The 24,844-nt window shown below is 45.2% G+C and overlaps 1 protein-coding gene across 2 annotated transcripts in view; it reads left to right on the top strand.

Annotated features, from left to right (window-relative positions):
• Positions 1-23,779, top strand: part of SLC35F3 (solute carrier family 35 member F3) — a 376,143-nt gene extending 352,364 nt beyond the window's left edge. The window contains exons 4-8 of one of the 2 annotated variants that reach the window (XM_070492484.1): positions 8,971-9,190; positions 15,707-15,832; positions 17,875-18,067; positions 18,904-18,993; positions 22,226-23,779. In XM_070492484.1, the coding sequence (XP_070348585.1) occupies positions 8,971-9,190; positions 15,707-15,832; positions 17,875-18,067; positions 18,904-18,993; positions 22,226-22,461 (865 nt within the window). In that variant the 3' untranslated portion in view covers positions 22,462-23,779. The remainder of the gene's footprint in view (positions 1-8,970; positions 9,191-15,706; positions 15,833-17,874; positions 18,068-18,903; positions 18,994-22,225) is intronic. The other variant, XM_044758803.2, reaches the window with a different exon arrangement.
• Positions 23,780-24,844: the final 1,065 nt, after the last annotated feature.

The following is a 24,844-nucleotide window of genomic DNA, read 5'->3' as shown; positions in this document are numbered from 1 at the left end:
AGCACATTCATTCTGTAAAAAAAAAAAAGAATTTGTTAACACATGTTACATATATATTAACGTATATACCCTGAGAATATAAGATGACGCAAAAGTCGAAAGACCACATGGAGTTTACGTTCTAGTGAAGAAGTCAATTAAATACGCAGTTATAGTGAAGTGCAATTACAGTAGAGGGTCCTGTGTGTATGAGGAGGAATACAAGGAATTTGGGGAGCACACATCAGGAGCGTTTCACTGAAGAGGATTTATGAGCGGATGCCCAGTGGATGGAAAGAAACTAAACAAAGGAAGAGGGAAAAAGGAAGCGTGTTTCAGGAAAAGGAAACAGAAAATCCTTTGAAATCTAGAGCAGAGGAAGAAAGAGCATTGAATTCACAGAACTGAAATGATTCAAGGTGGCTTCTGTTCAGAGTAGGAGTGATGGATAAAGTTAAAGGAAGGGTGAAGGCCAGGTCAGGAAGGACCTGGTAAGTCTTATGGGGAGTTTGGCCATTATCTTAAGGGTAAGTGAGCGAAGAGGAGGACCTCTCTGACTGTAGCTTGGAGTATGGAATGGATCAAATTGGAGATGAGACAACAATGGAGAGAGAAGCTCAATTAGATTCCAGCAGCAGTGGTCCAAGTGAGAGGGGATAGAGGAGACAGAAGCATTAAGCCAGGCAGTACAGGGACCATGGGAATAAGATAGTTACGAGAAATAATCTATAGGCCTCGGTGATGAACTAGATGTGAAGAAGAAAAAGGAGAAGTTAAGAAGGATTCCCAAGTATCTAGCCTGGTTAGGAATATGAATCGTGGTGCGATATCATGATTGAGAATTGAAGTGGAAGATAAAGTGCTCATTTGGGAAGGCTGAATTAGAGGTGTCTGGGATGTCCAGGTTGCAGATGCAGATCTGATAGAAGAGGTGTCTTGACTGGAGAGTCATCAGCTGGGCTTTGAAACCATGACAGTAGATGAGATTGCTCAGTGACTGCAGGGTAAAAAGAGGAGGAACTAGAAGGGAACCCTGGGAAAACACCAAAGAAGTCTTGCAGAGGAAGCCTTGGAAGGGTGTGGAGAGGATGGAGGAAACCAAGGGGAATGTGCTAAGTTGGAAGTCAAGAAGGGTGTTTGAAGGAGGAACAGTCAACAATGTCAGAGGCGTCCAAGAGTAAGATGAACACGGAAAAGTACCTATTGGATTTTGCAACTCCAAGGTCATTAGTCATCAGTCTAGAGGTTTGGGTGGGTGGTGGGAGCAGCCACTGGATTAGAGTGAGCTGAAGAGTGAGAGAGGTGGTCATGGGGACATCAGCGCAGGTGACTATTCTGAAAACGTTTGGCTCTGAAAGAGGGCAAGACAGAGGAAAAGGGGCTGACGAGATGCCTGCTTTTGCTTTGCGGGGTATTTTAAGGTTGGCGAGGCTTAGACATATTTCAATGGTGATGGAAAGGATCCAAAAGAGAGAGGGGATCGTTGGGAGAGTTCTTGAGGAGGGGGCAGAGCTGCGGGGCTGGCTCACCGATGTCTGATTGAACTTGTGTCGTTTAATCCATCTGGGCTACACCATCCTTATCTGCAACTTGTAGAGGTTTTCTCTGTCTATGGTTTTCAAACTGCAATCCTCAAGGCTGTCTCAGCTCTCACATGTCACCTTCAACCACAGTGACTTGACCTCTCTCTCGTGTGTTTTTAAACAATCTTTATTTTGAGCAATTTTAATACACGCATTTATTTTGGAAAAGCAGAGCAGTAGTCAAAGAATTATCATGAAAAAACAGCAACTCCTGCTCCACCCCTGCTCCCTCTCAGCCACTCCCAGTTCTTGTGGTATTTATGCCAATTTACCTAAGTTAAATTCTTATCTCCATTTTTCTTAAATGTAGACCTCCGTTGATTTCTGTCCCATCATGCTTCTGTTCCCTCCAGTATAATGCTATCCCAAGTTTGGGTTAATAATGTTTTCATTAGTATAAGCATGCAATTCTTGCTCACCAACTCTGTCTCCTTTTGTGAACAACCTGTCATTTCTCCTGCCAGTAATATTTGCCTCTTTTGTCTCATTTACCTTGATTTCCATTAATGATTGCTATTTTTTCATAAATGTTTCACCATCTCCAAAATCCATCAATATTTTCCCTGTGCTTGCTTGATGACAGACTTCCCCGGGGACTCCCCTCCTAGAACCCTCTGCGCCTCTCTGGTCTACGGCAGAGCATCCTCTCGAACGAGGTTTCACTCTTGCCTGTGTTGGAGCCTTGCCTCCTGCTGCTGTGCCTTCCTCTTCCTTGGTTTACACCCTGTGTTGATGCAATCTATCCTCCAGTGGCTTGGGAGACAATGTTTTCCAGTACTGCTAACTGAAAATGTCTGTATTCTACCTTCACATTTGATTGATGGTTGGATGGTTATAGAATTCTGGCTTGAAAAGCATTTCCTTGAAAAATGTTAAGGCCTTTATTGTATGGCTTCCATTTTTTTGGTTGAGATGTCTAGTGCTATTATGATTTCCTATCCCTTCAACCCATTTGGTTTTATTTCTCTTGGGAGCTTTTCATTCTTATCTTCGTCCCTTTATGTGACAAATATGTGCCTTGTGTTTTTTTTCTTCATTCAGTTTGCTTGGTACTTGATAGGCCTTTTCCTTATGACAATTCATGCCCTAGAGTTCTACAACATTTTCTTGAATAATTTCTTTTGTAATCTCCCCCTGCTTCATTTTTTCCATTTTCTCTTTCTGATGTTTCTTTTAGTTCAATATTGGACATTCTGGTTTGACCTTCTAATTTTATCTTTTCTTTCCTTCTCTCTTTCTCTTTCTCTCTCATGGGAGAGTATCTTAACTTTAAATTCCAACTCTTCTATTGAGTTTTTTCATTTGGCTATCCTATATTTCATTTCCAAGATTATTTCCTTTTTTATAGCCATTTGTTCTTGTTTCATGGATACAATTTCTTGTCTTATCTAGAATATTCTCTCTCCCCTGACCCCAACTGTATAAATCCTACCTGTCCTTCAAGGTTCAGCTCAAACCCACCTTTTTTTAAAAAATTATTTTATTGAGGACATATTGGTTTATAACATTGTGTAATTTCAGGTGTACATTAGTATATATCAGTTTCTGTATAGAATGAATCTTGCTTACCCCCAGTAGTCTAGTTTTCATCTGTCACCATACATATGTGCCCCATTATCCCTTTCTCCCTCCCCCCCACCCGCTTCCCCTTGGCTAACTGCTAATGTGTTCTCCTTATTCATGTGTTTGTTTATCGTCCACATATGAGTGAAATTATAGGGTGTTTGTCTTCCACTGTCTGGCTTATTTCAATTAACATTGTACACTCAAGGTCCATCCATGTTTCTGCAAAAGGGCTAATTTCATCCTTTTTTATGGCTGAGTAGTATTCCTGTGTGTGTGTGTGTGTGTGTGTGTGTGTGTGTGTGTACTTATATATATACACCACATCTTCTTTATCCATTCATCAGTTGATGGGCACTTGGGTTGCTTCCATGTCTTGGCTATTGTGAATAATGCTGCAGTGAACATAGGGGTGCATAAATCTCTTTGTATTGTTGATTTCATGTTCTTTGGATAAATACTCAGTAGTGGGATAGCTGGGTCATATGGTATTTCTATTTTTAGTTTTTTGAGAAATCTCCATTCTGTTTTCCGTAGTTACTGCACCAGTTTGCATTCCCACCAGCAGTGTAGGAGGGTTCTCTTTTCTCCACATCTTCTCCAACATTCGTTATTTCTTTTCTTGTTGATTATACCATTCTGATGGGAGTGAGGTGATATCTCATTTGTAGTTTTGCTTTGCATTTCCCTGATAATTTGTGATGTTGAACACCTTTTCCTGTGCCTGTTGGACATCTGTATATCTTCTTTGGAAAAATGTCTGTTCATTTCCTCTGCCCAGTTTTTGATTGAGTTCTTTGGTTTTTTTGTTGTTTAGTTGTATGAATTCTTTACATGTTTTGGAAACTAACCCCTGTCAGATATATGATTTGCAATATTTTCTCCCAGTTAGTGGGTTGTCTTTTCATTTTGTTGATGGTTTCCTTTGCTTTGCAGAAGCTTTTTAGTGTTTATTTAGTGTTTATTTTTTCTTTATTATTATTTAGTGTTTATTTAGTGTTTATTTTTTCTTTTGTTTCCCTTGCCTGAATAGACATGGTATTTGAAAAAATATCGCTGACACTGATGTTGGAGAGTATACTGCCTATATTTACTTCTAGGAGTTGTATGATTTCATGTCTTACATTCAAGACTTTAATCCATTTTGAGTTGATTTTTGTGCATGGTGTAAGATAATGGTCTACTTTCATTCTTTTGCATGTGGCTGTCCAGTTTTCCCAGCACCATTTGTTGAAGAGACTTTCCTTTCTCCATCGTATGTTCTTAGCTCCTTTGTCAAAGATTAGCTGTCTGTAGATGTGTGGGTTCATTTCTGGGCTTTCAAACTGTTCTATTGATCTGTGTGTCTGTTTTTGTGCCAGTACCATGCTATTTTGACTACTATAGCTTTGTAGTGTATATTAAATTTAGGGATTGTGATGCCTCCAGGCTTGTTCTTTTTTCATAGGATTGTTTTGGCTACTCAGGCTCTTCTGTTGTTCCATGTAAATTTTAGGATTCCATGAGCATGGAATATCGTTCCATTTCTTTATGGCTTCTTCGATTTCTTTCAATAATGTCTTATAGTTTTCAGTGTATAGGTCTTTCACCTCGTTGATTAAATTTATTCCAGGATATTTTGTTCTTTTTGTTGCGATTGCAAATGGAATTGTATTCTTAATTTCTCTTTCTGCTAGTTCATTGTTAGTGTATAGAAATGCAACTGATTTTTGTATGATGATTTTCTACCCTGCAATTTTCCTATAGTTGTTGATTATTTCTAGTAGTTTTTTGGTGGATTCTTTAAGGTTTTCTACATATAGAATCACGTCATCTGCAAACAGCAAAAGTTTTACTTCTTCCTTTCCAGTTTGGATACCTTGTATTTCTTTTTCTTGCCTAATTGCTCTGGCCAAAACCTCCAGCACTATGTTGAATAAGAGTTGTGAGAGCGAGCACCCATGTCTTGTTCCTGTTCTCAAAGGAGTGACTTTCAGTTTTTTGACATTGAGTATGATGTTGGCTGTGGGTTTCTCATATATCACGTTTATTATGTTGAGATACTTTCTTTCTATACCCATTTTATTGGGAGTCTTTATCATAAATGTATATTGGATCTTGTCAAATGCTTTTTCTGCATCTATTGAGATGATCATGTGATTTTTTTCCTCATTTTGTTTATATGGTGTATCACGCTGGTTGATTTATGAATGTTGAACCATCCCTGCATCTCTGGTATAAATCCCACTTGATCATGGTGTATGATCTTTTTAATATATTGCTGTATTTGATTTGCTAATATTTTGTTGAGGACTTTTGCATCTGTGTTCATCAGCAATATTGGCATGTAATTTTCCTTCTTTGTGTTGTCCCTGCCTGGTTTTGATATCAGGGTACTGTTGGCCTTGCAGATTGAGTCAGGAAGCATCCCATTGTCTTCAATTTTCCGGAATAGTTTGAGAAGGATAGGTATTAAATTTTTTTGAATGTTTGGTAGAAGTCTCCAGAGAAGTCATCTGGTCCTGGACTTTTGTTTTTGGGGAGATTTTTGATTGCTATTTCAATCTCTTTACTTGTGATTGGCCTATTCAGATTCTCTATTTCTTCTTGATTCACCTTTGGGAGGTTGTATGATTCTAAGAATGTATCCATTTCTTCTAGGTTATCCAATTTGTTGGCATATAGTTTTTCAAAATATTCTCTTACAATACTTTGTATTTTTGTGGTATCCATTGTAATTTCTCCACTTTCTTTTTTAACTTTAATTTCTTTTATTTCCTTATTTGAGCCTTCTCTCTTTTTTTCTTAGTGAGTCTGGCTAAGGGTTTGTCAATTTTGTTTATCTTCTCAAAGAACCAGCTCTTAGTTTCATTTCCCTTTTAGTACCACTTTTGTTGCATCCCATAAGAGTTGGTATGTTGTGTTTTCATTTTCATTTGTCTCCAATTATTTTTTAATTCAGAATCTATATCTTTTATGAGAACCTCTCCCATCAGTCTAACTCTCTCCACTAACAGAAATTCTATGGCGTTATTATATTCCACACCTAATATGTGATTATATCTAAACTCGCATTGCTTCCTATTGAGGAATCAGTCTTATCTCCCCAATTGTACCATAATCTTCTCAAGAGCCAAGACTGGTTACTTGTTATGTATCAGTCACAGTACCTTGTTTAGAACTGTGACTATAACAAGACAAACAAGTGTTTGTTGATTTGAATTAAATGACAAGCCATCTTAATCCCACCAAGCCAGGCTATCCCAGTCAGGGTTCTTTAAAGAGTACCAAGAACAGAGGTATTTGTCAAATGGTATGAGTGCAGAACTTATAGATTTTTACCATTTTTCCTGTCTTTCACAGTATTTCATTCACACCTAATTCAATAGCAATATCTTAGTGACTTGCTTTTATTAAGCCTTCTTTGAAGCTCTCGACTTAGATTCTATAGGAAAAACGCAACTTTCTCTTCTCATTTATAGTTCATTGGTTTAGGAAATATTTAATTGAATTATCCAGTTGAAATAACCAAGAACAACTGGCACAAGCAGAATGGAAACAAACACATCTAAATCTCAGTCAACACATGACTCAATTGGTAGGAAGCAAAGGGCTGGAGCACGCTGGAGAGTAACCTGCCAGCCTGGGGCCTTTAGTCTGCCAGGAAATGAAGGGCATTAGACTATCATGTCAGTTACGTGGAAATCAGTCAAGAACGCATCTCCTGTACTATATTCTTTGTATGTAAGAAGAAGTCTCTGGAAGAAGTGGATTTGTACTCCTCATCTCTCTTGGGTCCCCTTGCAATTAAGGGTATATATGGACAAGCCAGCTGACAAAGATGAGTGCACAGTCTTTGGTCTTAAAACAGCACCATCACTGGCCTTGGGGGCCAGTCACTTGGTCTAATTAAAACCAAAATCTATCCACCTGAGCTGTAATCCCCAGGCCATTAGTCTTCAAAGGGCCAACAGAGCTCTACTGGGCCCAGAAATCTTGCCTCTTCCATCTCCAGAATGGATCCCCACTTCCCTCCCCACTTCCAGTGAGCAACTTGGGCCATCAATATACAGTCATGTCTGTACCCCGCCCCTTCCCCATGACTTCTATAACCATCACACTTTGGAGGAATCAAACACAGACTCTCAGAGAGGAGGTACGGTGTCCCATTGACTTTCAGGGGAAACTTGGAAATCCTACTTGCATTGTGTTCCCTTAAGAAGAGTAACCTCTAAATATAGCTAAAATAGAGTGACATTAATGGCAGGAAGGAATACTTGTATTTCCTGTTGATCATACTCAAGGGACTGGCATCACTTGATAGCCCATAATCACAGAAATCAAGGGAGCCAACCTTGGTCACTATCCCTGGAGGAAAGAAGACTCTTCTGTGAATAGGGGCTTGAGAAAATCTCATAGAAAATGCAGCTGAACAGTTATATGAAAACTACACAGCAAACGAATATCAACCTATCAGATGAGAGTTTCATCTCTATAAAACCAAAATGGAATCAATTCAGTTGAATTGGTTTGATGGTAAATTTAGTGATTGGGATGTGTTACCTGGTGCTAGTTTGTTTAGAAGAAACATAGGACTGAGTTTAGTGAAGGGTGATGAGTTTTCTCTTTCTTCTATAGATATGCCACATAGTTGAGCAATGAACAAAGGCAGATTTCATTTTAGATTGATGATGGTAAGAACAAACAAAATTAAATTTTAAATCACATCAAATCCCCTTTGACTTATTTTTCATTTTCCTCCTTTACTGCTGCATTTTAAGTGGCACAGGCCACAGCTATTCCCCCACCCTGGTGTATTTGGCTTATTCTAGTTATACCTTTTCTTTCACTGACTCCTGTCCTCCTCACTCGTACACGGCCACGCTGGGCCCTGTCTGTGAGCCTGGACAGTGACGGCCGTGGGAGCAGCACGCCCTCACTCATCTGTCTCCTAGCGTGGCTCGTCAAGCCCAGAAGAGCAATGATCTTTGCTCCCGACAGTCAGGACAGCTGCTGGCTGTCTGTAGACCACGCCCCTCTCAGAGCTCTCTCCAGGCTTTCTCCCCAGCAGCCTCCTCTACTATCTTCTGCATGTAGATGGTTGGCTTTATTTTTCTTCAGCATTTTTTAAATATCAGTGGTCCTTCCCCCTAGAATCTAGAATGGCATTGAAAAACTTTCTTCTACAGGTGTTTCCTCATCTCATTCTCTCTTAAGATGCTGAACCCTCGGATCTGCTCACTCCTCCTGTGCTAGTCTTTTAGACCTGGTTAGGACATGAAGTTCCTCATGGTAGAATAACAAACTCTCAGAACGGCCTCAAGGAGAAAATGTATAGATAGGTGACACCATTTGTATCATAGCCAAAATGTTTTAGATGCACCCCAGAAATGACTGCCCCTGCCTGATAACAAAGACAATTTCAGTTTGGGGCAGATTTTAAAAAATATGTTTCAATGTTCTCTTCAAGTCTCCACCACCACCACCCCCAAAAATAAAAAGAGCTAGTGGCTTCCTTCTCTTACTAAGCAAAGGACAGAATCTCTCAGTCCATCAACATGGCCTTGGGCCTTCTTCAGATCAGATAATCCCAACATTACCTTCTGTCTAGAGCCATCCCTTCTAAACCCAAAATGAACAGAAGGAATAATCCATGACGTCAGATCATTGTGCGACGTTTTCTTCAATGGACTAAAGCAATAGGTTGAAGAGCTTTAATAGAAAGATGTTTATAAAAAATAATAAATAAAAAGACTTCACCCCTTCCTATATTTGCTTAAAAAATACACAAAAACTGGGTATAAGAAAAAAATGGTCTGTCTCAACCCAAGAATATAATAACACTGCCTCTCTTTCCTTGTTTTAGGGAGTGCTGTCGATTTTTTGGAGACAATGGCTTGACTTTGAAGGTGTTTTTTACCAAGGCAGCACCCTTTGGTGTTCTTTGGACACTCACAAACTACCTGTACTTACATGCAATAAAGAAAATAAACACTACGGATGTCTCCGTGTTGTTCTGCTGCAACAAAGCTTTTGTGTTCTTGCTCTCATGGATCGTTCTCAGGGACAGATTCATGGGAGTGAGGGTAAGTTCCTTATTATCTGTCTTCCTCCCTCACTCAGTCATGTCCACCAAAACCTGCCCATTGGCTTGCTTATTAGCTCCATGTGCTGGACCATAAGCATAAGCTGCTGACCACTTTCCTTCTGATCTGCAGCAGAAAAGGAGCCCAGCAGAGGGCCTGGTTCTCGGTGTGCCTTGCAAACCTTCTTGCTTGCAAACCATACAAGCATTCATTAAAGCACCTTTCATTTCAAGCATTTCAACAAGCATTCCCTAAAGTGTGTGCCAGTCGGGGACCCCCCCACCCCGGGGCTGGTGATGTGCTCCCCTCTCTGCGTGCTCACTCCCTCTCTCATGGGCAGCAGTGCCCTGCAGCCTGGAGCTCTCTGCTAACACTGCCACTCTCTGCTTAGGAGGTATCTGAAAGCCAGGGCGTCCTTCACATCCACACGGGTGTGTGGTCTCGGGAGGCCCCTTGTCTGGACTACGTGTACAAGCTGAAGTGGGCCAGACACACTTCCGCTAAATCCAAACTGTGGAGGGACAGTTTTACTTCCTTCCCACCCTAGACGAACGGGGAGTGAATTATACCCCTTGAATTACCTCTCGTTGTTACAACCTAGACTTAGTAAATTCCATTAAAATCTAGTCAAATTTCATAACAGTCATATGAAATGTGATAACTGCACTATCAAATGTCAGTGGAAATAGCAAGGGACTGGCCCTGAATAACAGGAACAGGTGACAATAGTGTGGACAGAAACCTGGTGGCTTCTGCTTGTCTCCCTCTGGTGGCCAGGAGCTGCTACTGCCCATCATCACCTTTCCACAAACAGGGACAAAAAGAGGATTCAGCCACGCAGCTAGTTCTCTTGTCACCAGAGAGCGTCTCTTCCTCCTTCCTGCCCCCCAGACCATGTGGCCGGCCGTGAAGCTGAGAGCCCTTCTGATGGGCAGTCCCACGAGAGCAGTCATGCTGGCACCCAGTGAGGGGCCAGCCCCAGGCCCTCTACTGTGTCCTTCACTCACTGCCCTGGGAACAATGACATCACCCCAGTGGCAGATTCACGCCCACCCAGTTATTCAGACAGCAGCGGGGACATGAGTCAGCTGCTGGGTCGTATTTTTAGTTTGCAGCAGGGGGAGAATTTGTTTTGGGGCTTCGTGTTAATTTTGGAATAAAAACTCACTCCCTGCGCTGCCACCCAGAACAGCTTTCAGCAAATAAATGATCTAATGCTTCTCCGCAAGAAATGCAGGTACTTCCGGCAGTAATCTGTGCAACGGCCTGCCTGACTGGACACCGCAGACTCAGCTGTCCCGGGGCCCCACGCCACGAGTGCGTGCCCTGCATGACCTTATTTTGGTGCAAAGAGCCAAGGGAATTCGTGGGACTTTTGGGCCTCATTCTGATATCCCAAGCAAATCCCAAGCGAGACCCAGTCACTGAAAAGAAGCTTCTGCATCTGAACAGAGAAAAGGAAGTTTTTGAGGTTAAGAGGAGGTGTGAAAATACTGGAAAGCCTCCCAGACTCATAGAGAACAATCTGGAACATCCAGATCTTTCTTTTATTGCTCTACATGGATAAGAGGGTACCCCCAACGTCCCTGAACTGATATGGTCTAGCCTTCCTGGCCACTCGACCCATCTGGTCTGTGCTGACCACTGTGGACAGGACAGAGTTTTGTGTTGAAGCCTTTGGCTCTAGGCCAGCACCAAAACACAGGTCCAAGGAGCCGGGGTGGTGGTGGAATTTTATAACCTGTAAAGCACCGTGCAGCGTGGGGCTCTCTGATAATCACTACTCCTCTTAGAAGTACATGACCCGTCACCTGAGAGCTTTCCACTCTAAGGTGTGGTGGATTTCCCTCTTCTCGTGTTCAAAGGTTCAGAGAGCCAGGAAAATCTGTGAGAGACCAGCAGCTGGCCAGTGCCTGAATTTCCCCCTTGATAGACAGGAGGAAATCTAAGCCCAAGAGAATAGCTGCCTGGTGCATGGGTTCTCTTAGACTTCTCTCTGACTGCTGGGTTATCCAGCACCTTCCACTGGGTAATTTCCAATGACTGAAGGGAGCCGACACTGTTCCCCATCCTGGACAGCTGAGCATAGAAGCTTGAGAGTCACACAGACATAAAGAACATGATGGAGCCTCAGCATTATGCTTGGGGACAGACAGCACAGAGGACTTGTGTTATTAAGACAATTACTCAGATCACAAGGGCTGTGTTCCTGGAAAACATCAACAGGTCCCAGTCCTGCGCATAGACCAGAAAGAAGCAAATGTATCTCCTAATTCTGAGGACATCCCAGCCACTTCTGGCACCAGAGGTGGCTGTTGAAAGGAGCCCAAGCTGGCCCCTGTGTCACCCTCTGACTCTGTGCTTCGATGTGCTTTTCATCTGTTTCCTGGCTCTCCAGACTCGAGGTTTCTAACAGAAAAGGGGGTGCTCCAGTCTAGAGTCAAGTGACTAGGATGTGGATTGTGGTTCCCTCTTAGAAGCTGTTGAACCTTGAGCAACTTACTTAACATCTCTGAGCCTTACTTACCTCATTTTAAAACAGAATATTCATGCTCATCTTATAGAACAGATGTGAGAGTAAAATAAGATGATGCGTGTCTGGCACATAAAACTCAATAAATATTGTCTTTCACAGTCTTGTCGTTATTATTCCTTTTTAAGTAGGGGGATTTCATGGATCAGCCCAGTCCTTTTGTTGACAGTGTCAGAAGCTGACAACTATTTAGGGAGGCAGCTTTGTGTAGCAAAAGCAGTGGTGGGATGAGAGTAAGTAGAACTCAGGGGACGTGAAGTATGGCCCCTCCTAAAGATGAAGCTCACTCACCCGGGTCAGAGAGACCATCCCTAGCCCACAGCTCCAGGGAAACGGAAGATGGTGGTTCTCTGATGGTTCAGCGGCTGTTAATAACCGCCCACTACAGTTAGGGCTTTCACACCAGGAGGGACTGACGAAGGAGCAAGAACGCGAGCTAAGAGATCATCCCAGGGGGTCCTCAAACCCCAGCAGCACATCCCTGGGGATCCTGCCCTTTTTCCCAGACCAGCCCCCATCTCAGTCAGATTGCAGCTGATGTTTCCAGTAATTACGATGCTTTCAGTGTTTCACCAGGGGCCATCCCTGAACAGAACTCCGACTCTGACCCTGACTCCCTCTGTTTGGGAGGCTGTCCTCTGCCCCCTGAGCACAGCAAGAGGAGCTCACAGCCCACATCCCTTTCCAGTCTCCGAAATAAGAGGGATGAACCGGAGGATCTCTAAATTCCCTCCAAACTCTTGCTTTGAGGGGATGAGAGCAGTCCAGGAGCCGGGAGGGAAAGAGCTGGGGGAAATATATTTAAAAATTAGTCTGTTCTCTCCCTTCTTCAAAATTGCCCAAACCGTACAAATCTACAACACATTACAGCTCTGACTGGCAGAGGACACGCAGCCCATCGCACTCTTAGCAGGAGTGGGGAGCGCTGGGCAGGGAGGTGACCAGACTCACCCAGCCCTGCACCACCCTCCTCGTTCTTCCTCACGCTCAACACTTTGCTCTCCTTCCCTCGGCCTGACATCGGATAGGAGCAGTGTGGCCGTGAGGGATACAGGACATGTCACTGAGTTGCTGGGGCACTGAGTCTGGAGCCCCGGGGCCAGACAGATTACAATAGGATCACCACACTAGGTGAGGCCACCAGCAAGAGATTAAGTGGCAATGTGCCGGCCGCAGTGTCTCCCACATCTGCGTTTCTTCCTCTTCTCCAGCTGATTCTTCCCAGCCAAGGTAGAGATGGCGGCTCTCGGCCCTGGGTCTCAAGGCCACTGTTACCCATTAGTCTAGATCCCAAAGTGCTTGTTTTAGGATAGTTCAGTGGGCTACACGGGGGGAGAGGGGGCAACAGGAGAGTGTGAGACAGGAGAGGCACGGGGAAGTAGGGGAATTCACCTGTCTTTATTTCGTCGTCACACTCAGCATCCTCCTCCAGGGACACGCAGATCTGGAAGGTGAGGGGCGTGGGAAAGCACAGGCCAAGCGTGACCAGCCTTCCTGGAGAGTTCATCTCAGTGTAGGAAACAGGCAGGGAAATATTTCCAAGTGTAAACCAAGAAACCCAGAGATGTAGTGGGGTACAATGTAAAATAGACACTTACTTTTAAAGATAGAGCTGGAACCTTCCAAGGAGTTCAGGCTTGAGGACGGACTCTCAGGCTCTGCCCCCCAAACCCGTAGGTTATGTTCCAACTGCTCCGCTGTAGGGGGGTTGCATTGGGGTAGAGCCTCCAGTTTCCCCTCCAGCACCTTGGTCGGGCCCCAGGCTTAGGGCTGGGGGTGTCCCAGCAGGGCTGCTGATGCCCAGAGAGCAGGTGCCCCACAGCTGGGTTGGCCGATCCCATGACTTGGGGCTGGGACCCCCCAGGAGGAAAAGAGCTGGAGGCCTGAATGAGGGGATCGCTGTCCCTTGATGCCACCTCTCATAACGAACTCATGGGCCCTGGGTTCCTCAAATGCTGACCGGAAGGCCGGTGACCACCCACACTCTCTATTTCTCAGCCCTCAGCCCCTTCCCTCAGCTCCCCCGCACTGCACAGCACAGCACAGGCAGAAGCTTTTAGCTGTTTATTATTTACTCAACAGAAAAGAGAGAGGAAGAGGCTGGAAATCTGCCTTTAAGTCTTTAGGAAAAAATAACCCCTTGTTCTCCTTCATTTCCTCAAACTTCAGCCCTAAGTTTGGAAAAACTCAGGCACCTTTAGAGATGGACCAAAACATCTGAAATGTAGCTATTTTCTTCCCTCCTTTCTTTTTCTAATTATTTTTCTCTCTGTTGACCTCCCATGCTGAGGCAGCCTGAACCATCCCAAGTGGCATCTTTGCATGATGCGTGTCCCCTGGAGCAGGAGCCATCCCCTCTCCCTGCCTGCTTGTTCACTTGCTCCTTTCTTGTTCTCTTGGGGGGCTATACTGATTGTCTTGCTGTCTCTGTTTCCTTTTCTTAATGAACAGTTGTACACAGGACAAGTACATTTGAATATGAAATGTCTGCACCCCGTGATGCAGAATGATGCCACTGGCTAAAAGTGGATTATCAAACCAGAAGGAACAAGTAGACAATTAGGGCCTGGCTCTTCTCCAGGAAATGATAATCACCTGCTCTCTCAAGGACCTCTGTGTTATGGATCTATCATTAGATGAAACCATTGCTTGAGGAATACACCAGAAGAAGTTTGTAACCCAGACAAACTCTGAGATTCAACCACAGTAACTTGCACTAACCTAAAAATTTTGTTTAAACCACAAAGGAAACCTCAGCTCAAATCTCAGAGTTTGGCTGGCAATGCCTTATTATGTGACTCATACTTTCCTATTTATATATATAAACACTGACTTTGCAATCGGACAGACCTGGAATCTGTGTCGCTGCTCTGCCACAGCAGCTCTGTGACTTTGGGCAAGTTAGTTACCCTCTCTGAGCCTAAGTTTTTATGTCTATAAAATGAAATGAATGATAACATTTATGTATTTTGAGGATTCAATGAGAAAATACACAGAAAACACTTATCCATGACCCGTCAGTAAATGTTAGCTATTTGATATTGTTATAGATAGCTGAGGTCAATTTGGAATGATGCATGAGAGGGATAAAACTCACAGTAAATCCAGCCATTGAAACCTGTATTGCACCCATCGTTCTGCCCTCCCCTGTGTTCTGCCTACATCACCCCCTCCCCGCTTCCCAGCCCACGGTACTGATGCAGCTCCATGACCACCTCCCATTAGAACTTGTACTTACTCTCCGCTCTAATGCATTTCTGCTCTGGGAAGTGGTGTCTCCTGTGGACTCCGACGATTTCACTTGCACAACAGAAATGTGTGCATCCCCTGGGAGTTCCCGTTCAACCTGAGAAGTCTGTATCTAGACGAGAACAGGATCCAGGGGGGCCGTTGGGGGAGGGTCCCGCAGCAGCTGAGTAAAGGAACTGCACCTCCAGGTTGGGACACTGTCTGTAGCCCTGCTTGGCAGGTGACACACGTTCTGGAGTGCTGGAGTGTGAAATGCAGCCAAGATCTGCGGTCTTCACCGCGCCCTCTCTGTTGAGATGAAATACATAAAGCAAGATCACGTGAGGTGCTTTCAGAAGGCTGGGAAGGAACTAGGAGGTAATTTCCAGGTGTCAGCCAACTGTTGTCATGACCAAAGTGCCTGTGGTGGGGATTATGACCACCTCCTCTCAGCTGTCCAAGAATGACGGTGACTGACTACCACGGGACGCTAAGCCACGGCGCCTCTCCTTGCTTCTGACTGTTTCCGGGTCTTTGGTCATGCCGAGCTTTGCTAAGTGTCCGCTTCTAAGCAGGAGCAGTATTTAGACAGGAGAGTAGGCTTTGCTTGTTGTTCTCCAAAGAAGGACTAGAAAGGAGACACCACTCTCCCCTCATGTTATTGAGCCCCGTGAACATTTCTACTGCATCAGCACTTAGGTGGCCATCCAGTTCCCCACCATTACCCTGACGGCCCTCTTCTTCCTTCTATCCAGATTGTGGCTGCCATCCTCGCCATCGCTGGGATCGTGATGATGACCTACGCAGATGGCTTCCACAGCCACTCTGTCATCGGCATAGCACTGGTGGTGGGCTCCGCATCCATGTCTGCCCTCTACAAGGTGAGTGCACGGGGAGCAAGCTCTCTGAGCTTTCCTCTGAGACAGCAGCAGGTCCCAGCATGGCTGGCCCATTACTTCAGCCTTTGATGGTGATGAGTGGTTGTTCGCAATGTGCACTAGGCAAACTGAGACTTGCAGTGCCGAGGCATGCTACTGCTTTCGGCTTTGGCTTTCTAGACCTTTGCATCAATGGCCATACATTTGCAGCATTTGGGACAAAATGAGGGAAACAGTGGATCACAGAGTCTGATTAGCAACTTCATTGTTGGGCAAGGACAGGAGAAGGGTCAGGGTCCCTAAATGGCTGGCTCATTGTTTCCTCAGACAATTTCCCACCAGATTAGGCATGAAGATTTGAATATCTGGAGCAGCTTTGTCATTTAAATCTTTTTATCACGGGAGTTTTCCGCAGCCACCAGTACCCAGCATGAATCCATGTGCGTTTCAAGCATTGCCCATAGGCTGAATAAATGAAAGTACAACTACTCTAAGATGGGGATTATAAAATATTTTTGACAAAACGTTGGGAGCCATTGGAAAGCATGTCCCACTGCAGGTCTAGAGGAAATGATTTTTATCCCCTGACTCGAGTCCCTCGCTGTTTCCTCCTCTGCTCCATCCCTGCTCCTGGCTGCTCTCTCCTCTGGATTCCCCTTTCTTCCTCTCTCCTTCTCTTTAGGTCCCTAGTGGAGAATGCAAATTTGGTCTCCAAGTTGGGAAACTGACCTGGAGGATTCAATGAGAAATGAGATTTTAGCTTATTGGCCCTTTGTGGATCCAGACAGTAGGACAGAGAAAATTAAGTACTGTAGAAAATGATAAGAAAAGGCTTTTTTTTTCCCCAGCTCTGTGAGTAATGCATTTGATCATTTTGGAAAGTGAAATGACTGTGCCTTCTAAGGTATCCTTCCTCTGCTCCCTGCCCTCCCTGCCCACAGAGAGAGACACGTGTCATCTTCCTTCTCTGGAACACACCTCACCAAGAGGATGTGATAGTTCAGCACCATTCTGAGATTCCAAAGCCACTCTCCAAATGCAGAAAATATTAAAAGGCCACACTCTGCTATACTCAGTTAGCTCTGTGCTAATGGGAAGCAGGGAACATATAGAAATTCAATCTACAGTGAACACAAATATTCTGATTTGGACTTCCATTTCCATCTCCTCCACTGCCTGCTCTTTATCCCTTTACCCAAAGGACCTGGTAGGTAGAGGACTGAAAACAACTTATTTCCCTTAAACGCTTTCTGCACATATGCCCAGAAAGACCTGAAAGAGCTGTGAGACGGCTGACAAAGGACAAGCAGGAAAAGTAGGAGAGACAACAATGCAGAGATTCAAATTGGACCACCAGTTCTGTAACCGTCAATAGTTCACTTAACACAAGGGCTCTACTGGGGCCTGCTGCCTCTGTAAGTTCAGCTTCCCAGCCAGTCCAGTCGCATTTGTCCCTCGCTTTCTGGCCTTTCACACACCTGAAATATGTAAAACAAGAACAGGTGCAAGAAGTCAAAGTTGGGTGCATTCCGCTCAAAGCCATGCCATTTCTGGACCAGGGTGGTGGGTTGAGCTTTGAGTGTTATAATCTCTGTACCTTCAATTTATAGAAAATATCGTGCAGCCAAAGCCCTTTTCTTAGGGGCAGTGGTTTGCAAACTGTGTTGTACAAGGTCAGAGATCAATTTTAGGGGTCCCACGTGTAATCACGGCAGATATTTCTAATAGGTGGCTTCCTCGTCTTCAGATGCTCTGAAGCTGGGATATGGTGTCATGAACACAACACAGACAAATCAAGCCTAGTGTGACAACCCATGGTTCCTGAAAATGCTCTCTGTGTAGCCAGAGCGTAACCGTCCACCGTGATGTTACTGAGATTTGGCTGTGTGCATAAGTGAGCGCGGTCACTGCAGCCTGGTAGGGTAGAATGTGCCTGTCACATGGCTGTCGGGCCTGTGGTCCAGCCCCGACCTTACCAAGCGCAGCCGCTTCAGTGGCAAGTTGGAGTCTGAACCTTCACCCCTCCTCCTCTCTCTCTCTGGCAGGTTCTCTTCAAGCTCCTCCTGGGCAGCGCTAAGTTTGGAGAAGCCGCCTTATTTTTGTCCATTTTGGGTGTGTTTAACATCCTCTTCATCACCTGTATTCCTGTCATCCTCTACTTTACCAAAGTGGAATACTGGAGCTCTTTCGATGACATTCCTTGGGGAAACCTTTGTGGATTTTCAGTCCTCTTATTGAGTAAGTGGCGATCACCCCGTCAGGATCCCCAGAGAGCAGTGACTGAGGAGCAGGATCTGTGCAGCTCAGGGGCATCTTTGGAAACCGCGCTGGGAGGAGAAAAACAGTCTATTGTTACCCTTACGTTCCCCGTGCTTTCCAAGATCGTTCTGTTTCACGAAGGAAAGCCTTCGTGATGAAGACATCGGATTCTAATTCCAGGGCCGCAGTCGCTGCAGTGGTAGCCACAGTCCTTGCTGCTCTGAATAGTGAACCGATAGCCCAGCATTTTATATGTTACCTACTGATAATAGTATATTCCTTATAGGGCTGGTAAGGGGTTGGTAAATTAATGCATGCCAAGCTCTTAGAACACTGCCCGATATGTGTTGATGTTCAATAAATATTATCAGTTATCATTATTATTATCATCATCACCATTACCTAATATAGGGCTGGTCTTAAGCAGAGAAGCAACGAAGGAGGGGCCTCACCCTGTTGCCTCTAAAACTGCAGCTCCTGTTTATGGTCACCCCAGAACCATTGCCAGCGACAGAGAAAAGCTGAGTCGGTAGGATGAGCAGGATGGCTCCAGTCCTCTGCTCTGGGGCCTTCTCACTGGTTACCTTTTCCAAATTTCTTTTCCCTCCTTCAAAGCTCAAGGAAGAGAGGAGAGCTGAGTAATCAGGATGTTTGTCCCTACTCCCCAAGTCCTGGAGCCCTTTCAGGAGCCCCGAGTTCACTGAGTCAGAGCAAAGGGCAGCAGTCACTCCTGCCTCCAGCACCAGCAGAGAAGCTGGAGTCTGAGCGTCCAGGCCTGTCATGAATAACACCCGTGTGTTTATTCTTTATTTCAGCATTCAATATTGTGTTAAATTTTGGAATTGCTGTTACATATCCCACTCTGATGTCTCTTGGAATCGTCCTCAGTGTACCTGTGAATGCAGGTAAATGTATATGGCTTCTTATACGGCTTCCTATATCTGCTTGTAAGCACACACGTGCACACACACACAAACACACACACACTCACAAACACACAAACATGCACACACACAGACGCACACACACTCGCAAACACACAAATACACATGCACACATATAAACACGCATGCGCACACACAGACATGCACACACACTTGCAAACACAAATACACATGCACACATACAAAAACGTGCATGCATGCACACAAACCGCAAACACACAAATAGTCATGCACACATACAAACACAAACATGCACACACACTTGCAAATACACATGCACACATACACACATGCATGCACACATACTCACGTATATTCTCGTCATCCCTGGTATAGAATGCATGTTTAACCTCCTGTATAGAAAGAAAGCACTTAGGTAAAATGTGGGTTTGTTATATATGCAATATTTTCTCCATAATGGGTTGATTTTCACTTACCACACCAAGATACAGAAAGTCTAAAGCCATCTGGATTCTAACTGATGTGGGGATCAGAGATGACTATAATTAATATTACTAGTAAATGTAGAAAAATATGTAGCAGGAAAAACATTCAATTTTCATAAGTGACTTTCTGGGGGAGATTTGCTCAGGGTCTGACGGGTATGACGTGAAGACGTGTTGACAAACTGAAGAAGCATGAACAGTATCCTCGCCCCCAGAGGAGAGGGTGCCCCTTGCCCGGCTCCTCAGCACCTGGCCTGTTTTCCGCTGGGTACCTGCCAATGCACTCAGGTGGCAGCTCTTCCAAAGCTTGTCGTCACCTGCCCCTCATCTCCTTCCTTTTCCCGGCTCATTCTGGTATGAATCTTGGATTTTCTTCCCAGAATCCCCCTTCCTCCCCTCTGACCCCCTGCATAATTCTCAGCCAGGCGAGGGTTTGTGAAGCATGTCTCCCCAGAGCACTCAGCCCAGCCCTGGCTCAGCTCCTCAGAAGCCATCTCCAGAGCCCTCCCGCTCTGGTCCGTTGGAGGATTAGCCTCCCAGAACGGCAGCCTCTGACGCTGTGCAGTGCCCCATTTCCTCAGCCCTTGCCCCTGGTTTGGTTTCTCACCCCTCCCATCCCACAGGTTCAATATGTGCCTTACCCTGGCCCCCGACTCTTCTAGAAGGGCCTCAGGGTGGCAGTGTGAAAAGAGGCCTGGCTAGGGCATCAGCGGACTGCCCACCTGGAGGACGGTGGTCCCAACTCATCACCTCCCTGGGCCTTAGCTTGTCCCCCCTCACAGTGAAGGTTGCACCGACCCTCATTACCTTGGTTGATATGAGAACCAAATGAAATAATCTATGGGATGGCACTTCAACAGCAGTAAACCCCCAGGCTCCTGGAGAGCTGGTAGAAAGCTGTCCAGTCTGTCAGTCTCCAGATGCTGCAGGCTTCTGAAAAATAGCTTACCAGTAAGTAAGTAACTTACTCCCCCTATGTCTTATTGAGTCTTTATAGTCACACAGCATTCTTACCACGAAGACATATTCCAGGAAGCTCTTACATAGAAGCTGACTTTGACCGTATCACACAGCCAGGTGTTGGAGAGATTAATCAGAATCATCTCTTATCGCTTACCTGCAACATAAGAGGTGTAATAATGTGTCAGAGGGAGGAACCCCATTCACTTCTCTACTGCAAGAGAGAAGCAGAGGAGTGGGCTATTATGGGACATGTCAGAGCGGAGCCACTGAGGGCCTTTGGACTCTCCCTGACGTCTGTCTCTAGGGCATGTCCTGTGACTTGCTAATTGACTATCCCCTTCCGTTGAATTATCAGAATGTTTTGCCAATATTAAAAATTAAAGTATTTCTGAATGGATACAAGGGGCACTTTAATTCCACAGGAGGGCTACTAGCAAAGTTTTTTTTCAGGTTTAACTTTTATCCTTCTTACTCCTTCTCCGCCCACGCTCTAGACAGGTGAGAGCTGGGGAGGGGGGAGGCCGGAGGAAGAGGAGGAACACAAGAGGAGAATGACAGAGCCAGCGTCCAACTGGGCCGCTGAACAACCCTTACATGTGGAGAGCTGGTGGCCAGCTGTCCAGGAAGTCCGTTTTCTAAAGCCACACGCTCTGAAGTCAGCAAACCCTCTTTTTCACCAAAAATGATATAATAGAAAAGCAATCTGGTTCTCTCTTGTCTAGAAGGCAGACTCCAAATTTGCTTTGTCTGGTTTAGTTAAGAAAAGAGAAAGAAGGGGCCGGTCTGGTGGCCCAGCAGTTAAGTTCACACATTCCTCTTCGGCGACCCAGGGTTCGCCAGCTCGGATCCCGGGTGTAGACATGGCACCACTGGGCACACCATGCTGTGGCAGGCATCTCACATATAAAGTAGAGGAAGATGGGCACAGATGTTAGCTCAGGGCCAGTCTTCCTCAGCAAAAAGAGGAGGATTGGTGGTAGATGTTAGCTCAGGGCTAATCTTCCTCAAAATAAAAAAAAAATTAAAAATTAAAAAAAGAAAAGAGAAAGAAAGCAAAAAAAAAAAAAGAGAGAAGGAAAAAGCCTTAACATCTACAACACTTTTGACCTTCTGGCTCAGAAGAGAATGAGGATCTGGGTTTTTATTAACTGACATGAGTCCTGCTGCTCATTTTCTTTCCTCACCTGATGTGAGGCAGGAATGAGCCCTGTGCCCGGTGGGCCTTTATAAACATTAAATAGTGGGATGCCCTAGGGCAGAACCAGAATTTATGCTTATCATCTTCAAAGAACCAGGCCAAGTTTGGTCTACATATATTTGCATGTCTTGTGAAATAATGCTTTTAATTTGTAAAAGTAGCATATGTTGCTGTAGAGAATGTAAACAGTACCAGAAATATAAAGAAAGTACTAATGTTTTCATTATCCTGCCACCCAGAGGTGGCCTCGATGAAACTTTGATGTCTGTCCCTTTCTCCAACTGCCCCTCGTGTTTTCTTTGGTCTCTCGCACTAAGGGCTCAGATCAGTGTGGGGAAGTGAAATACGAGTGCGAGGCTTCTTCCCAGAGAGGTTTTATAAAGGGAAGGGTGACTGGCTAGAGACAGCCCCGGCCACCTGGAACAAAACCAAAGCGAGCAGGGGTCGGTGGTCAGAGGAGACCTCTCCCCTTCCCGTCCCCGCAGAAAGGGACGCTGGAGGCCCCGCCCATCTCGAGGACGCGCATCTTCGCCCTGAGCCGGGCCTGGCTTGTTGCCCAGTAACCCGAGTTCTCTCTCCCCTGCAGTGGTTGATCACTACACCAGTAAGATAGTCTTCAACGGGGTCCGGGTCATCGCCATCATCATCATCGGTCTGGGCTTCCTCCTTCTGCTCCTGCCAGAGGAGTGGGATGTCTGGTTGATTAAGCTGCTCACCCGCCTCAAAGTGAGGAAGAAGGAGGAGACGGCTGAGGGCAGTGCGGACCCGGGCTCGGGACCTCAGAGCAAGAGCAGGAGGGCCCGCCCTTCCTTCGCCCGCTGACGGACGCCCGCTCTCTGGGTCTCCGCGGTGACCGCTCTGTTAAGGATCTGGAGGTCTGTTCCCGACAGGGGAACCTCAGCTGGGTAAGGTGTACATACCTGTACAGTTTTGGTAATCTGCAGTAAGTTATACGGTATTTATTGGCATGTCCAATTTGCTTGCACTTTTTCACATCAGCCCTTTCACTAAAGGGTACCAATTCAATATGAAAGAGAAAAGAAGAACCTCTCAGCTCTTTTTAAATGAATGTAAAAGCAAGTGAAAATTCTGCTTGCCTCGATTGTTTTGGATGTCACACGTTCTTGACAAGGCCGGGCAAATGTTTTGAATCTTAGCAACCGAAATTACATTGCACACTGTGATTATTTTTCAGCTATGGTAGGTCATATTTTGTTTTATACCAGAGCTGTACTCTTAATTTTAAGGGATTTCAATGAACCAAAAGATAACTGTAAGTTGATTTGGACGGAGAGACGGATGGACTGTGAAAGGGTAATGGACATCAAACACCATCGACTGTGGCTAATCTCGGGATGGCAGTTAGAGGCCAGGCCTGAGCCGGGTAACAGAAAAGGAGATAAATCCACGCCCAGCTGGCTTGCTCTCACGTGTCTGTGTAAGATCATGCAAGAGAAATTACAGTGCCTTCTACAGAATTTTCGTCTTTACCTTTGTGAAGCGAGGTGACATTATAAGTCACTGGCGCCGTCTTATAATTTAGACGTAGAAATCTTTAGAAACAAATAAAATTATATATATATATGGGTGTGTGTGTGTACAAAAATGACAAAGCTGATGACCAGTATAATGGAACGTGGTTCTCGGTGTGCAGTGTGCATATCAGGTCGGCTCCACAGGGGGTGGTGAATTGCTCGTTGCTTTTACTTCATGACCAAGACTGAAAAATTATTTACTGAATCTGTAAACCTTTTTATGAAACTTTTAAGCACCAGGCTGTTTACTTACACAATTTAGGTCTGCCAGAAAATTCTATCTGTGATAGATCTGTAAAGAGGGACAAGGGGACTAGAGTTTACTATTTTTGAAGTTTACATTGTTACATACAAAATGGAAACTTTATTTTGAAATGTTGTCATAACCCAATGGTGCACTCTGTAACCATGGAGTCTTTCGTTTCATAGGGGAAAGGGCATTCATGACCTGAACTTTTTAGCAAATTATTATTCTCTGTTTCCATTACCTGTTTGGCCAGATTAATAAACTATTTAAAAAAGAAGCATTTAGCGCTGTCTCGGTGGCCACTTTGTTACTTTCCCACTACACGAGATACATTCTTCCTTGCCTTGCGCTGTTCCCCCAGCAAGCCCCACCTTCCTGCACCTTCAGGGCTTATAAACCCATCCACCCCCCTCAGGGGAAGAAAATTCTTATTGTGAAGACAGATTTGACTTTCACAAAAGTGGAATGCAGACCGCTCAGCCGGGCCTAGAAGAAAATAAGTCTGAGGCAGCGTTTCCCTCCCCTCCTCCTTTCTCGTGTCCTCTTTCTGCCTCCAGGTGCCTGCCGTCTCCTCAGCCCTGGGTGTTGCTTCTGTCTCCCTTTCCTTTACAGACTGGTTCCACAGCTCGGCTTACACTGGTCTCTCATAGCTGCCACAAAATGGCGGCCTCAGTCCCTGAATCAGCACGGTCTTCCAACTCAGCCCCCACACCTAACTTCTGCCCGGGGTGTCCTAACCTAATTCTAGCTCTACAGAGAATCTGCTTTACCCAGCTTCAGTAATGTGTTCCAGGCAGCTGTGGCCAGAGGCAGTGCAGTTCAATGTCTCTCATTCTGTGGCTGCAAAGGGCCAGATTCTCGCAGAGGGGATGTGAGCAGAGAGGAGATGAGGAGCCTCTTTAGGACACCTCATCCCGCCACCCACCACTTGCTAGAGCATCTACACACCACGCACCACTTGCTACATGGGGTCAGGACCTGGAGAGTCTAGCTGTTCAGAGCAGAACTCCTTGCAGTGTTCCAATGTGTGCTGTGAGGGGGATCCCCTCAGCCCCCACAGTGGAGCCTGGGCCAGCAGGATCCTGGGCCAGTCACCCACGACTCTGTCTGGGCTCCCAACCCTTCCAGTTGCTGCAGGGAGCCAAACAAATCTTTCCTTTGTAAGCCATAACATGAAAAATTTGGGAAGCCCTACGCTAGAGCAGATTTACCCTATTCTCCCCTTGGGCATAAAAAACTATGAAGACCCAAAAGAATTGAAAGCAGAAACTCAAAGAGATACTGTACACCTCTGATCATAGAGCATCATTCACAATAGCCAAGAGGTGGAAGCAACCCAAGTGTCCATCAACAGATGAATGGATAGACAAAATGTGGTACATACATACAATGGAATATTATCCAGCCTTAAAAAATGAAATTA

Source organism: Equus asinus, chromosome 2, assembly GCF_041296235.1.
Source record: "Equus asinus isolate D_3611 breed Donkey chromosome 2, EquAss-T2T_v2, whole genome shotgun sequence".
In the NCBI taxonomy this organism is placed as follows: domain Eukaryota; kingdom Metazoa; phylum Chordata; class Mammalia; order Perissodactyla; family Equidae; genus Equus; species Equus asinus.
This window is presented reverse-complemented; position numbering and strand designations above follow the sequence as displayed.